This window comes from Sorghum bicolor, chromosome 10 (assembly GCF_000003195.3).
Source record: "Sorghum bicolor cultivar BTx623 chromosome 10, Sorghum_bicolor_NCBIv3, whole genome shotgun sequence".
In the NCBI taxonomy this organism is placed as follows: domain Eukaryota; kingdom Viridiplantae; phylum Streptophyta; class Magnoliopsida; order Poales; family Poaceae; genus Sorghum; species Sorghum bicolor.
In genome coordinates this window covers 47,017,821-47,030,446 of record NC_012879.2, presented here as the reverse complement: position 1 = coordinate 47,030,446, position 12,626 = coordinate 47,017,821, and the positions used below count along the sequence as shown (strand labels likewise).

Sequence of the window (12,626 nt, the reverse complement as noted above, 5' to 3'; positions counted from 1 at the left end):
TGCAACGCACGTATTTACCTAGTATTTTAACATTTTGCATTTAAAAAGGATTAACTGAAGATATGACGTGATAAGATCGAACTAGAATCACAATCAGTGCGAAACCACATTTCATGCACGGTTTTATGCTCTCGGCAGCCAGCTAGACTCATTCTGAGCGAGAATCATTTTCGCTGCTATAACCCATTTGGCTCTTATTGACTGATTCCACCGATCCTTAGCTAAGGATAATATAAGTGATTCGTGATGCAAAACACAGACCCTTAAAATACACAAAAAAAATATATAGAGAAAAAGTTATCATGATGAGAAAAAGAAGCTTATCACGATATTTAATATATATTATTCGAAATTGTAAACATCGACTGAGGAACGCGCATATGCATCCTTGTGACATATTATTGAAATAGGAGACAACATAAACAGAAATACAAACAAAGGTCTCAACACGAACAAAACATAAACATAGGAGAGCATACAAAATCGACGGCGTCGATCGTATGCATTATTAATTCATAACGATAATATAAACCATGCATGCAAATTCAATGAGAGATGGAGGGGCAACGAGCAGCGCGCTGGGTTGTTGTGGAGGTTAATATATGATCTGCTCGAAATCCTTGAGCTCCCACTTGCCTTTGGCGTTCTTGACCATGCTCTTGTGCTCCGCCACCCACCAGCTCGCCGGCACCGGGTGCTCGTCCTTGAGCGCGTCGGCGCTCCTGTTGAGCAGCGCCACGTCGCGGTCCACCACCAGGTCGAACCCTCCGCCGGCGTCGCTTCCCTGAACCCCGGCGACGCCATGCAAGTAGCACTCGAGCTCGTGGGCCGTGTTCTGGGGGTCCTTGAGGTACGGCGACAGGCTCGTGTCGATGGGCAGCGTCACGCCCAGGTCAGGCAACCAGTCCATGAGCAGGGGCACCAAGTCTATCTTGTTCTTCACGTGGAGTGCCTTGAGGTCGTCGAAGGAGTCGAAGGCGTCTTTGAAGGAGTTGTTGCCAACATGCGGGCAGGCGAACACGACGGCTGCCACCGGGCAGGAGTTGTTCACGCCGTTGCTGACGAGGTCGACGGCGTTGAGGATGGAGAGCGCGGCGCCGAGGCTGTGGCCGACGACGGTGATGCTCATCTCCTGGTCCTCGTCCTTGTAGAGCTCCACCAGCCTGCTCACCTCCTGGAGCACCTGGTCCCTGGCGCTGGTCTTGCCGAGCTCAGAGTCGGCGTTGCTGGTGGTGTACAAGGACAGGAAGCCGCTGTGCACGTACGCCGATGGGTACGCGGCGGCGGCGGAGCCCAGCACGGACTCGGCGGGCGCCGGCACGAACTCGAAGATGTCCTTGGCCCACTCCGCGCGCGTCGCCGACCCGCGCCACGCCACGACGATGTCGCGCCTGCCGAGCGCGGCCACGCCCTCGTCCGTGGCCACCGCGACGTACCCCATCCAGGTGGTCTGCTTGTACAGGCCGAACAGCAGCTCCGCCGTGGCGTACACGAATTTGGTGACCCTGTAGTAGCGGGCGCCGTCGACCACCCCGGACTTGACAAGCAGGTCGTCGGGGCAGTACCTGCACAGACCGTAGTGCGGCGAGCGCTTCTCGTTGTTGAAGCCGGCGCCGGTGGCGGACACGAGCTCGCCGTAGGAGATGAGAGACTTGCGGAGGTCCAGGTCCAACGGGTCAAGCAGGCCGTCCCACGAGCGCGAGCCCTGGAGCTCACGCCACCTCTCGGCGATGCTTCTTCCGCCATTTCCAGTCCCAGCTGCAGCAGCTACTACAGACGACACCATGGCTACTAGCTAGCTAGAACACTCACTCAGCCACCTGCTTTTGTTAATTAGTAGAACGTGTTTTAGTTTGCTGGTTGTGGTTCCTAGCCTTCAGCTTGGGTGCCCATTTATAGCAGTCGATGGATCCGTGTGTAGGTTGAAAAGAAGTGGCTCAGTCAGTGTGTGACAGGTATATTATTACGTATTACTACAAGTCTACAAGAGATGCAAGCAATCAGCGTGCATGTGTCCGTGTCTCACGTGTCTGAACCACTAGCTGTCCTCCATACATTCATACGGTCCCTGACAAAGTCACAAGAGGCCAAGTGACTGATCTATATCGATCCCGTACACGTGATTCATTTTACATGCATCTTTCCCATTGGCCTGAAAAACATGCTCAACATGCATTCCCAGGCTTGTTTACTTCCTAAAAAATTTATAAAGTTTTTTTAGTTCTCCGTCACAAATCTTGCGGCGCATGCATGAATTATTAAATATATATAAAAGAAATAATTAATTACACAGTTTATCTGTAATTTACGAGATAAATCTTTTGAGCTTAATTAGTCCATGATTAGACAATATTTTTTAAATACAAACGAAAATGCTACCGTGGACAATATTTTTTTTATGATTTTGTCTAGCAATACCCCTAGCTTCATGTAAATTTGTCTTTAGTTTGATTGTAATGTTTCACCTGAATAAATAAAGTGTTTATGCCCAAAAAGACAACCTAACTAACAAAATCTAAAAGCTGAAATATTTAACTATAAAATTATAGAATTCTATATGAATATAAAAAAAAAATTCTTTTAAATTTTGGCGATGAGCCTAGCCGGCCGCACCGGGTGGCCGGGCGGCGGCACCGCTTGTGTATAATATAAATATATAGTTCCATCAAACGAGGAAACTTGGTGTTTTTATCAAAACGTGATCTACATTCAAGATCCAGAATATCAAATCCCCGGATATTCGCGTATACCTAGCTTGGCCATATATGTTGATCATGCTTTTGAGGCGAATGAGAAACGTGTTGAGCATGTTGGCCATATACGTAGCCGGAAGAACAAGACAAATTACTCCGTCCGGGACCGTACGTGTATATATGCACGCATCTACATCCATGCACAACGATTCCGACACGTGAGACACGGGCACAGGCACTAATTTTTTATAAGGAGATCGCCCTGCACTATTTTAATTAGCATTAGCACTAGTAGTGTATACCAAACGGCAAACGCGCAGGAAGTCCTATAAATAGGCACCAAGCTCTGAAGCCAAGAAACCACACAACCAAAACACACGATCGAGCTAGCTAGCTTACTAGTTGAGACACAACAACAAAGCAGCCGGTCGGTTGCCATGGCGTCCTCTGCAACTGCGTCTGGAAACGGAAGCATCGCTGAGAGGTGGCGCGAGCTCCAGGGCGAGCACTCGTGGAACGGCCTCTTGGACCCGCTGGACCTGGACCTCCGCAAGTCCATCATCTCCTACGGCGAGCTCGTGTCTGCCGCTCTCGACGGGTTCAACAACGAGAAGCGCTCGCCCCACGCCGGCGACTGCATGTACGGGACCACCGACCTGCTGTCCCGCTCTACAGTGGCCGCCGCCGGCAACTACAGGGTCACCAAGTTCATCTACGCCACGGCGGCGGAGCCGGCCCTGCGCGACGCGTTCCTGGTCCTGCCGAACGCGGCGCTCAGGGACCCGTGGTCCACGGAGTCCAACTGGATCGGGTACGTTGCCGTGGCCACGGACGACGGCGTGGCTGCGCTGGGGCGGCGCGACATCCTCGTGGCGTGGCGCGGGACGCTGGCCCTCGAGTCGCTCAAGGACGTCGGCGACGCGCTGGTGCCCACCGCGCCGGCGCTGGGGCAACCGCTGGGCAGCGTGCACGGGGGCTTCCTGTCCCTGTACACCTCCAGCGACGCCGGCTCCGAGTTCAACAAGATCAGCGCGAGGGCGCAGGTCCTGGAGGAGGTGAGGAACCTGGTGGAGCAATACAAGGACGAGGTCACAAGCATCACCGTTGCCGGCCACAGCCTCGGTGCGTCCCTCGCCACCCTCAACGCCATTGACATGGTAGCCAACGGCGTCAATGGCGCCTCTTCCCAGCCGCCGCCGTGCCCAGTGTCGGCGGTCGTGTTCGCGAGCCCGCGCGTCGGGGACGAATCCTTCGCGGCGGCCTTCCGCTCGTTCGGTGACCAGCTCAGGGCCCTGCACGTGAAGAACAGCGGCGACCAGGTGACCTTGTACCCGACGGCGAAAGGGTACTCCGACGACGTGGCCGTGACGCTTCCCGTCAACCCGTCACTGTCGCCGTACCTTAGGTCGCCGGCCACGCAGCAGACACTGCACAACCTCGAGTGCTACCTGCACGGCGTCGCCGGCGAGCAGGGCAGCGCTGGAGGATTCAACCTGGAGGTGTGCCGCGACGAGGCGCTAGTGAACAAGGATGCGGACGGGCTCAAGGACGAGTATCATGTGCCGGCGAGCTGGTGGGTGGTGCTGAACAAGAGCATGGTCAAGAATGCCAAAGGGAAATGGGAGCTCAGGGACTTCGAGTAACCCCTGCTGCTGACGAAGAAGCTTGCTAGCTTTGCGCCTACCATAACGCCGCCATCGATTTGTTTGTGTTTCGTTCGCATTTCACATCTTTGTTTATGTTTATGTTTTTGTTTGTGTTGTGTTGTTTTCTTTTCTTAATAATGTTGTGAGGATACATGATGTATCCCAAGCCGGTATCACACTACACGTTAATAATGTTGGCGGGCTACGTTTCATTGTAATTTCAAATAAACATATATTTATGTCTGTTAGAACACTCATCTAGATATCTGTTAGCATTTGTAATGTCATTGCCACATTGAAATTTCACCTCTGTAGTAATTGATGTAAAATTGTTTCAACCTCTGTAATACTCTGAGCCAACATGGACATGTGGGTCTTGACATTGATGCAAACACTCAATTTCATTGTTAGTGCTGACTCTATATTGTCACATGAGAAGGTTCCTAAAGGCAGCAAAAAACTTAGAAGAAGGTGAGATACTATAGATACTCCTATTTTTGTGATAGCTGAATGGAGATATGCAGTAATCTTTTTATTGAGGACAGTAAGCTCTTTACATATTTTCATTGAGATCTTGTTGGACTTGTAGAATAGCTGAATGGAGATATACAATCATGAAATATACAATCATATTTTATTTCTCAGTACCTTGTTTGCTACTACAAATTTTTATTTGATCAAGTGTTACTTTCATTTCAGACCATAGTCCTTTTATTTGATCAAGTCTGAACTTGTCACATATTTGTTCATAACTGATTGATATCAGTCTATGAGATTTAGTACAGAGCTGGTCTATTGCAAGTTCAGCTATGTTTTCTGATGCAAGTCTATGCTCCTGTCTTCTTCATATTAAGTTGACAATTTTCAAATAAATAACAGCTGTGATATAGAAGTTTTAACTTGGCCAAAAGACCCTTGCACTTTTCAAAGATAGTACCTTTGCACATGTGAGTTTTATTACCGATCAAGTATTCATTGCAGATGTTTGATGAGGGTATATGTGAATTGCAGCAAGAGGATCAAGGTGCTCATGGCGGCTATTTTCATTAGTCATGAAAGATTTTGTTGTGCGAGCAAATCATACGAGTTATGTGTTGTACAAGCCAACATCTTAGTTTTGTAGATACTTGAGTGTAGCTTGGTTATTGTCTTAGTATTTCGTGTGAAATATTGTACAAGTACAAATGTTGATAGTTTCAATAAAAATGATGGGCAATATTAGTCAATTATGAGCTTTGTTCCAGTTTATGTGTGTTGATATGGCAGTAAAACCATGACGGTTCAGTTCATTACCATAGTCTCTTCCTATAGTTGTCCTTGGTTCGTCCATGACGATCCAAAAAACCAACCCGTGACGTTCCATTTTGGTCCAAAAAATGTATGACGAGGAATAGATGACATTCCTATAGACCGTCACAGATAGTTAACTGTGACGGATTTTCGCTTGTCCATGACAGAATCAAACTGTCATGTATAAGTTAATTTCTTGTAGTGTATTTTGATTCCTCAACTTTCAAAATGAGCCATTTCAATCCTTGCGCTCAAAACTTAGTTTTGGTTTAGTTTCATCCCAAAGCTATCAAAGTGACAATTTTAGTCCTCAAACTTTGCATTTCAGGCTCCATCTATTAAAGCGTGTTTCAGTCCTCAAACTTTTATTTTCAACTTAATTTCATCCAGTGTCCTATATGCAACGCCACGCCATCACGTCTAGTCAGCTCTAGCACCACCCATGATTAGGGATAAAAAAATAATATTCTCAAACCATCTTAAGGGGTTATCAGAAAAAATCATGGCGTCTCAAAAAATTGGTTTTTAGTTGTATATGGATTTTAAACCATGAACGATATCTCAGACTCAGAGCTTCTAAATATTCTTAAGGAAATCCTAAAAATAGCATGAGACATCGAAAAATCCAAATAAAATATTTAGAGCCCACGATTATACCTCTAAAAACTTAAATCAATGTGTAAACATGATTTATAAACTTTCGGCAACAAATGTGCATGAATGCATTCAACACCATGCAACTAGCTTTGGACAATCCATGAGTCTTAGGTGGTTAGTTATGCGACCATAGTAGTTAATGATATACTCTAGAGCTTAAAGTCCATACTTCAACGAAATATAAAAAAAGATTTTAAAGGTTCAATTTATCATGCTTAAAGAAACACATGTACTCCCTCAAGTCCAATTTATAAGTCATAGTCAGACATGGTACAATCTCCCAAATTACAATTTGACCACTCATTTGTTCTCCCAAAGATATATAATTTTACTAGTTGTAGTTATTACTATAGCAGGTAGGTGTGATAGAGGTGCAGCGAGATTAGGGGGTGAAATATTGTCATAATCTTGTGCACACTTAGTCATCATTCTGTAATTTGGCAGTTGCATTTAGTTGCACGTTTACAATTCCTAAAAGTTAGCTAGCTGCATGTTAGATGAGCGGTGGAGAGGGCCACAACGATGTTGCGTTCATGGAGCGGCTATGAGTGGTCAGTGCCATGTCTGTATGAAACATTCCTGTGCATAAGGCGGCACGACGCAGCATGAGGCGCGCATGGCGGGGGAGATCGTTGGTCATGGACCATGTAAACACCGTGAATAAATACAAACAAGAAAGACTAAGAAAGCTGCAAAGCACCACTTCTTTTGCTTTCAGTTGCATCTGAGAGAGAAAGAGAGAGAGAATAGGCAACGTGCACGAGTGTTGTCACTAAGCATTGAGAGATCATCGTCGGTGCAGCCATTCCGACAGCCGGCGCCAACAGCGCACTAGGTCTGCGGCTCCATGGCGCCGAGGGAGGCACAGTGGAAAGGAAGGCAGAGAGGTAGCCAGCGACACAGTAGCAGTTGTAGGAGAGGTCAAATGGGTGGTGCCAGCGAGGGAGGGAAGGAGGAGACCGTCGCTGGCACACGCTCTTGGCGAGACCTGCCGAGTAGACCGTACACCGACGAGGTTGCTATAGGAGGACACCTCGGAGACATGGACCTGCCTAGAAGCCGTAGGTCTCTGTGGCAGTCGCCGTCGATATGGCTTGTCCCCCGCCGAAGATGATGAAACCGAGCGGACGCCGGACAGGCAGAGGGCGTCGGCGAGCTGAGGTCGTGTGGCAAGAACGGCGGTGATCTGGGATCTACGGCCTTCAGAGGCGTCAGAGGTGCACGAAGGCTGCGGAGACGAGGTGGACGGGGTGAGCTAGGCTCGTAAGCGGAGGGGGCAGAGAACTAGGCGATACCGGCGGAGGGGTGGCAAGGTGAAAGAAATCAGCGTCGACGTCTCCTTCTCACGCTACATGGAACCGATTGACCGCCGGATCCGTGGTAGGAGGGGAAACGATAAGGGGGCTCCGGATGTTTTTATATATATATAGGTAAATTCCATCCTACACGTACGATACACGCATCTGAGATATAGGCATCGACGCACACGGAAAACGGAGATGTTGGGGGTGGAGAAACGGAGACATCAAGGGTGGGGTGCGCCTGTTTTATGTACTAATGGGTTCGGATAGGATCCCGTTGGTCCGTCGCCCGTATGGGTACCGATGTTGTGTACGTGTTTTTTTAGAATATATACGTGGGAGGTGCACCTGGCCGTATAATTATTAATAAAAAAAGCGGATCTATATGGTGGGTTGGCTACATACAGGGGACCTCTATCCGGCTCTAGTCATGGTACGTCCAAAAAAAATCTTTCGTTTGAGTATATATATACACAAGTATATACTTTTACTCAAATACTCTTGTGAATTGTATACAATATATAATTTTTTTGTAAAGTAGTATGTATACATACTCTCTTTTCAAAAGTATATACTCATACTAGCTCGTAAAAAAGTATGTCCGCATACTATTTGATACTTGTGTCAAAAAGTATGTCTACATACTATTTTTAATTTGTTCTCCTAAAAATGTTACATACTCCTTCCGTCTCAAAAAGATCGTTGTTATTGACTTTCAAACATCTTATTTGACCATCTTTCTTATTAAAACTTTTTTATAAATACCGTCTATTTTGATATGACTTATTTGATCATTAGAGGTACTTTAATAATGATTTATTTATTTTAGAATTTACATAAAAATTTTGAAGACGAGCGATCAAATATAATTTGTCAAAGTCAAAAACGTCGGTTTTTTTGAGACGGAGGGAGTATACTCTAATAAAATTCCTTGTGTATATGGACCTACTCGCAAATACATGTATGCAAAAATCACTATTTATATATATGTGTGTATGTACCCATACTCTCAGCATATACACGTAAAAACTATATATATATATACGTCATCGTAGTAAATTGTATAATTTATTGATCAAAAAGACTCGAATCACGACGAGACATTAGAAATAATATATTATCATTTAAATAGATGAGATCGATTTGTTACTTCCATGCCGCAATGATTGGATCCCTCGCGATTCCAGGAGGTAACGGACTTCACCCCACGTCTAGCGGCAGCACCCCCGACGTCTACACAGCCCAACCATCGCGTGGGTATACTCCAGGTCGGAGTAGTTACACGCACGTGTAAAAAAACTATATATATAGAGAGAGAGAAATTTCATTCTACACCGACGTGTATCTACTCACACCTAATAATATACGCACGCGAGCAGGCAGCCCCACGCGCGGAGCCACAGAAGTAGCTAACGGGCCGATGACGGCGTTTCTTAGGTTTGACATTATTAACGGGTTAAAAAATTGGACCATCACTCCAACTAATAGCTTGAGCCCCTCGCGATTCCTCGCGGCAGCTGCCGCCGCCGCCGCCACCTCCCCAAGCGGTGACATTCCTCGGCCCCGACTCCTCACTGGACTAACGGCAGGCCTCCACGGCCTCTCCTCCTAGGGTGCCTCCGCCCCCCCCATCGGCGGCCAGGCAACGCCTTGGGTCCTCCCTTCAGCGATGGTGGTAGTGGTGGTGGCGCTCCCTTGCCATGGCGAATCTAGCGGTATCGTCTCGTACCGGTGCTGTTGGTGCTACTGGCGCCGCCCCTAGTGACGGTGGCCCCTGGCCACAATGTCCTTTCCCCTCTCTTGGTGGATCAGATCGTGACTTACCTTTCTGATGCCCCTCCGGCGGTGGCAACGGCAGCTGGGCCCCTCCCCTGCATCCAACGGCGTCATGGCTAGGTGCTGCCCCGCGAGGACGCACGTGTCCCAGCCCGTGTGGGTGGAGTCCCGGCAGTTGCGTGTTTGAGCCCGAGCAGACGACACCGGCGTGCTTGTATGGTGGCCTCGGCATCGGATCGTTTTGGGTAGCGCCTGAGCATTGATAGCAGCCCCTTCAAGGAACTGCATCCCCTTCCTGCCCGGCTAGTCATCAGTGAACATGAAACGGGTATGACTCTGTGCCATACAGATTACTGGGACTATGTGTACATCTTCCATCTTATTGCGTACATGCATACCTTCTCAGATCTCCATTTAATCCTTCCGACGAGAGGCTGCAGCTTGCTAGCCACCGGGAGGCCGCCTCTACTGGACGTTGGTGCTGGTTCTCCTTGGAGTGATCTCCCACCTAATCGGACCTTGACCCGCGCCCTGATCGGGGGCGCCCAGCCCATCTATGGCTGGTGGGCCCCTGTCATACTGCGCTATAAATACAAGGTGGGGGCCGCCGGCTCTCAGTACGAGGTTCACCGTGAGCCGCCACTGCCCACCGAAACCCTAATCCCGATCTAGAGAGGGGCGCAGCCAGTGTCGGGGAGTCCCCAGCGCCGCCACTGCACTGCACCACCGAATCTTCTCTGCCGGTCGCCACTGCACCACCGAGTCTTCCCCACCCGTCGCTGCCTAGCGCAGATCCATCACCGTAGACATGGCGGCCTCCGGATCCGGATCTTCCACTGCGCCCGCTCCTACCTCCTCCGATGGTATGAATCGTATTCTCCCATTCCCGAATCCTATAGATCTTGTACTATGACACTTGTTTATCCCGAATTGAAAGCTTGTACCCCATCTAGACTCACCACTAGCCGATCCTAGTTTTAACAATGGTATCAGACGCCTAACTAGTGAGTAGATCTAGAAAGTTGGGGAAAGAAAAGATCACAGAAGAAAAGACCTTGACGGATCTCGATCCGGACAGTCCAAAACCCTAAACCATGATTAGAGTTTCGGCCTAGAATCAAAAACCAATCCGAGACCCTAACCCCAAAAAAGTCAGATCCGGAAATTTTTTTCCTTACCCGCACGACACTGTTTTGGGCTCGGGTAAAAGGGCACCGTCGCACAACTTCTTGACGGCGACGCGCTCAACCGCGAACGGGAACGCGCACGCCGGCAAGAGCCGAGCGGCGGCGCCGCCACCCTTCATCTCCGGCCACCATGGCCGGACGCCTAGCTGCTGTGTGGAGCCGCTGCAGGCCTTGCTGCTCCTGTTGGGGCGTGGCAAAAGAGAAGGGAAGGGGTAAAGAGAGGAAAGGTAGAGAAGGGAGCAGCCGGATCTGCACGGCGGCGGCCCTTCTCCACCAGCGTCGGTGGCCACCATGGCCGCCGCCGTCCTGGCTCTGCCAGAGCAAAGAGAGAGAAGGGTTGGATAGAATGAGGCTAGGGTTTGGGGGAGCCAGCAGCCAGGGGGTTTTTATGCGACCGTTTTTTGCTCCCAGCCGTTGGATACAGACGGACGGCCGAGATCGGCCAGAGACCGTGATGGGCCACTTTGAGCCCAGGCGGGATGGACAAATCCCGGCCCAGGCCTAGGTTGCGGCCTGGGACCCGGGGTGCGCGTGCGCGCGGCCTTTTTTGGGCCGCGATTCTGGCCACTGGGCCGAAAACCGAAAGCAGAAAAAAAAGGTGTGCATGCTGCTCCGTTGGGCCGCGCTTCTGGGCCGCTCCCGCGCGCCGCGTGGGCCGCGTCGCGAGGTGCTGGCCGAATTGGCCGATTGCATAGTTTTCGTTTTTTCTTTTTCCAGAAGCTATAATTGATGCATTTTGAATGTTTTTTGCACAGTTTTAATGCTTTTCTCTGTATATTTTTTGTCCAAAAATAATTATATTCAGAGAATAGTAAAGTTTTTGTATAGTTTCTGGAAAATGAAATTAAAAGTTTATTAAAGTTTCCGCTGCGTACTTAAAGTTATTTATTCATTTTCATTATTAAATTCAAACCGATGGTAGATTTTAATTTTGGAAATTGGATAAATTTACAGATTATTATAATATTGTTATCATTCTGACCAAAGTTGATTTATAGCAATATTATGATATTATGGTTTGTTGTCATGCATTAATTCTATTTCTGCCCAAAGGTGATGTAGAATTAGTGTAAAAAGGTTAAAATTGGATTATAATATTGTTATTATTCTGACCAAAGTTGATTAATAGCAATATTATAATGTTATTATGGTTTTTTGATATATATTAATTCTATTTCTGCCCAAAGGTGTTGTAGAATTAATGTAAAAGGACTAATTGTATGTTTTACTTTTGACCATAATTGGAATTAAATCATGCAATTATTGTATTATGTTCTCACTTAATTTGAATGTGTTTGAGGAGTCTCCTTGATGGGATATATCAAAGATATTCCAGCCCTCAAAGGAGACAACTACACTGGATGGAAGGAAACGATTGACCTGGCCTTCATCTTGGCTGAGGTCGACTGGGTCACCTACACACCATGTCCCACTGAGCCAGTGGAACCGGTGAGGGGAGCTGAAGAGACTGATGCTGCATGGGCAACAAGAGAAGGAAAGTATGCAAGTGACAAAATGATCTTTGATCTTCAAAAGAGACAGTGGGCCACTGCCAACAAGAAATGTCTAGCAGTGGTAAAGAACACAATTGATCCCTCCATAGTGGGGTCAATTGGAGAGTGTGACACTATTACAGAGTACCTTGAGAAAGTAAAGAGTCAGTTTCATGGCTCTTCAAAGACATATGCTACTCAGCTGATTAAGCAGCTGATGACAGAAAGGTACTCTGGGCCTAGCAATGACAATGGCATTAGAGAACACATATCAAAGATGAACCATCTAAACAACAAGCTTAAGCCAATGGACTTAGAGCTCAAGGAAGAGTTCCTTGTTTATGTGGTTTTTGCTTCGTTGCCAAAGGAGTTTGACACCTTTGTTGTCAACTACAACATCCAGCCCGAGAAATGGACCCTGGAGCGTTGTATAGCGATGTGTGTTCAAGAGGAAGAGAGGATCAAGGACGCCAATGGTGGCACCCTCAACTTTGTTAGAGATAACAAAAGAAAGAATGTCAATGCCAATGCTAGCTCTCCTTCAAAGGCAAAAGGCAAAGCACCCATGCATCAGCAGCCCTAG

The 12,626-nt window shown here is 47.8% G+C and overlaps 3 protein-coding genes across 3 annotated transcripts; 2 read left to right on the top strand and 1 right to left on the bottom strand.

Annotated features, from left to right (window-relative positions):
* Positions 304-1,854, bottom strand: LOC8155536 (phospholipase A1-II 7). The gene has a single exon (XM_002488904.2). The coding sequence runs from the start codon at positions 1,784-1,786 to the stop codon at positions 596-598; it is 1,191 nt and encodes a 396-aa protein (XP_002488949.1). The 5' UTR covers positions 1,787-1,854; the 3' UTR covers positions 304-595.
* LOC8072679 (phospholipase A1-II 7) lies at positions 3,025-4,673 on the top strand. The gene has a single exon (XM_002438473.2). The coding sequence runs from the start codon at positions 3,131-3,133 to the stop codon at positions 4,334-4,336; it is 1,206 nt and encodes a 401-aa protein (XP_002438518.1). The 5' UTR covers positions 3,025-3,130; the 3' UTR covers positions 4,337-4,673.
* On the top strand, positions 11,862-12,626 carry LOC110431157. The gene has a single exon (XM_021449874.1). It carries the CDS (start codon positions 11,862-11,864, stop codon positions 12,624-12,626), a length of 765 nt encoding a protein of 254 aa, XP_021305549.1.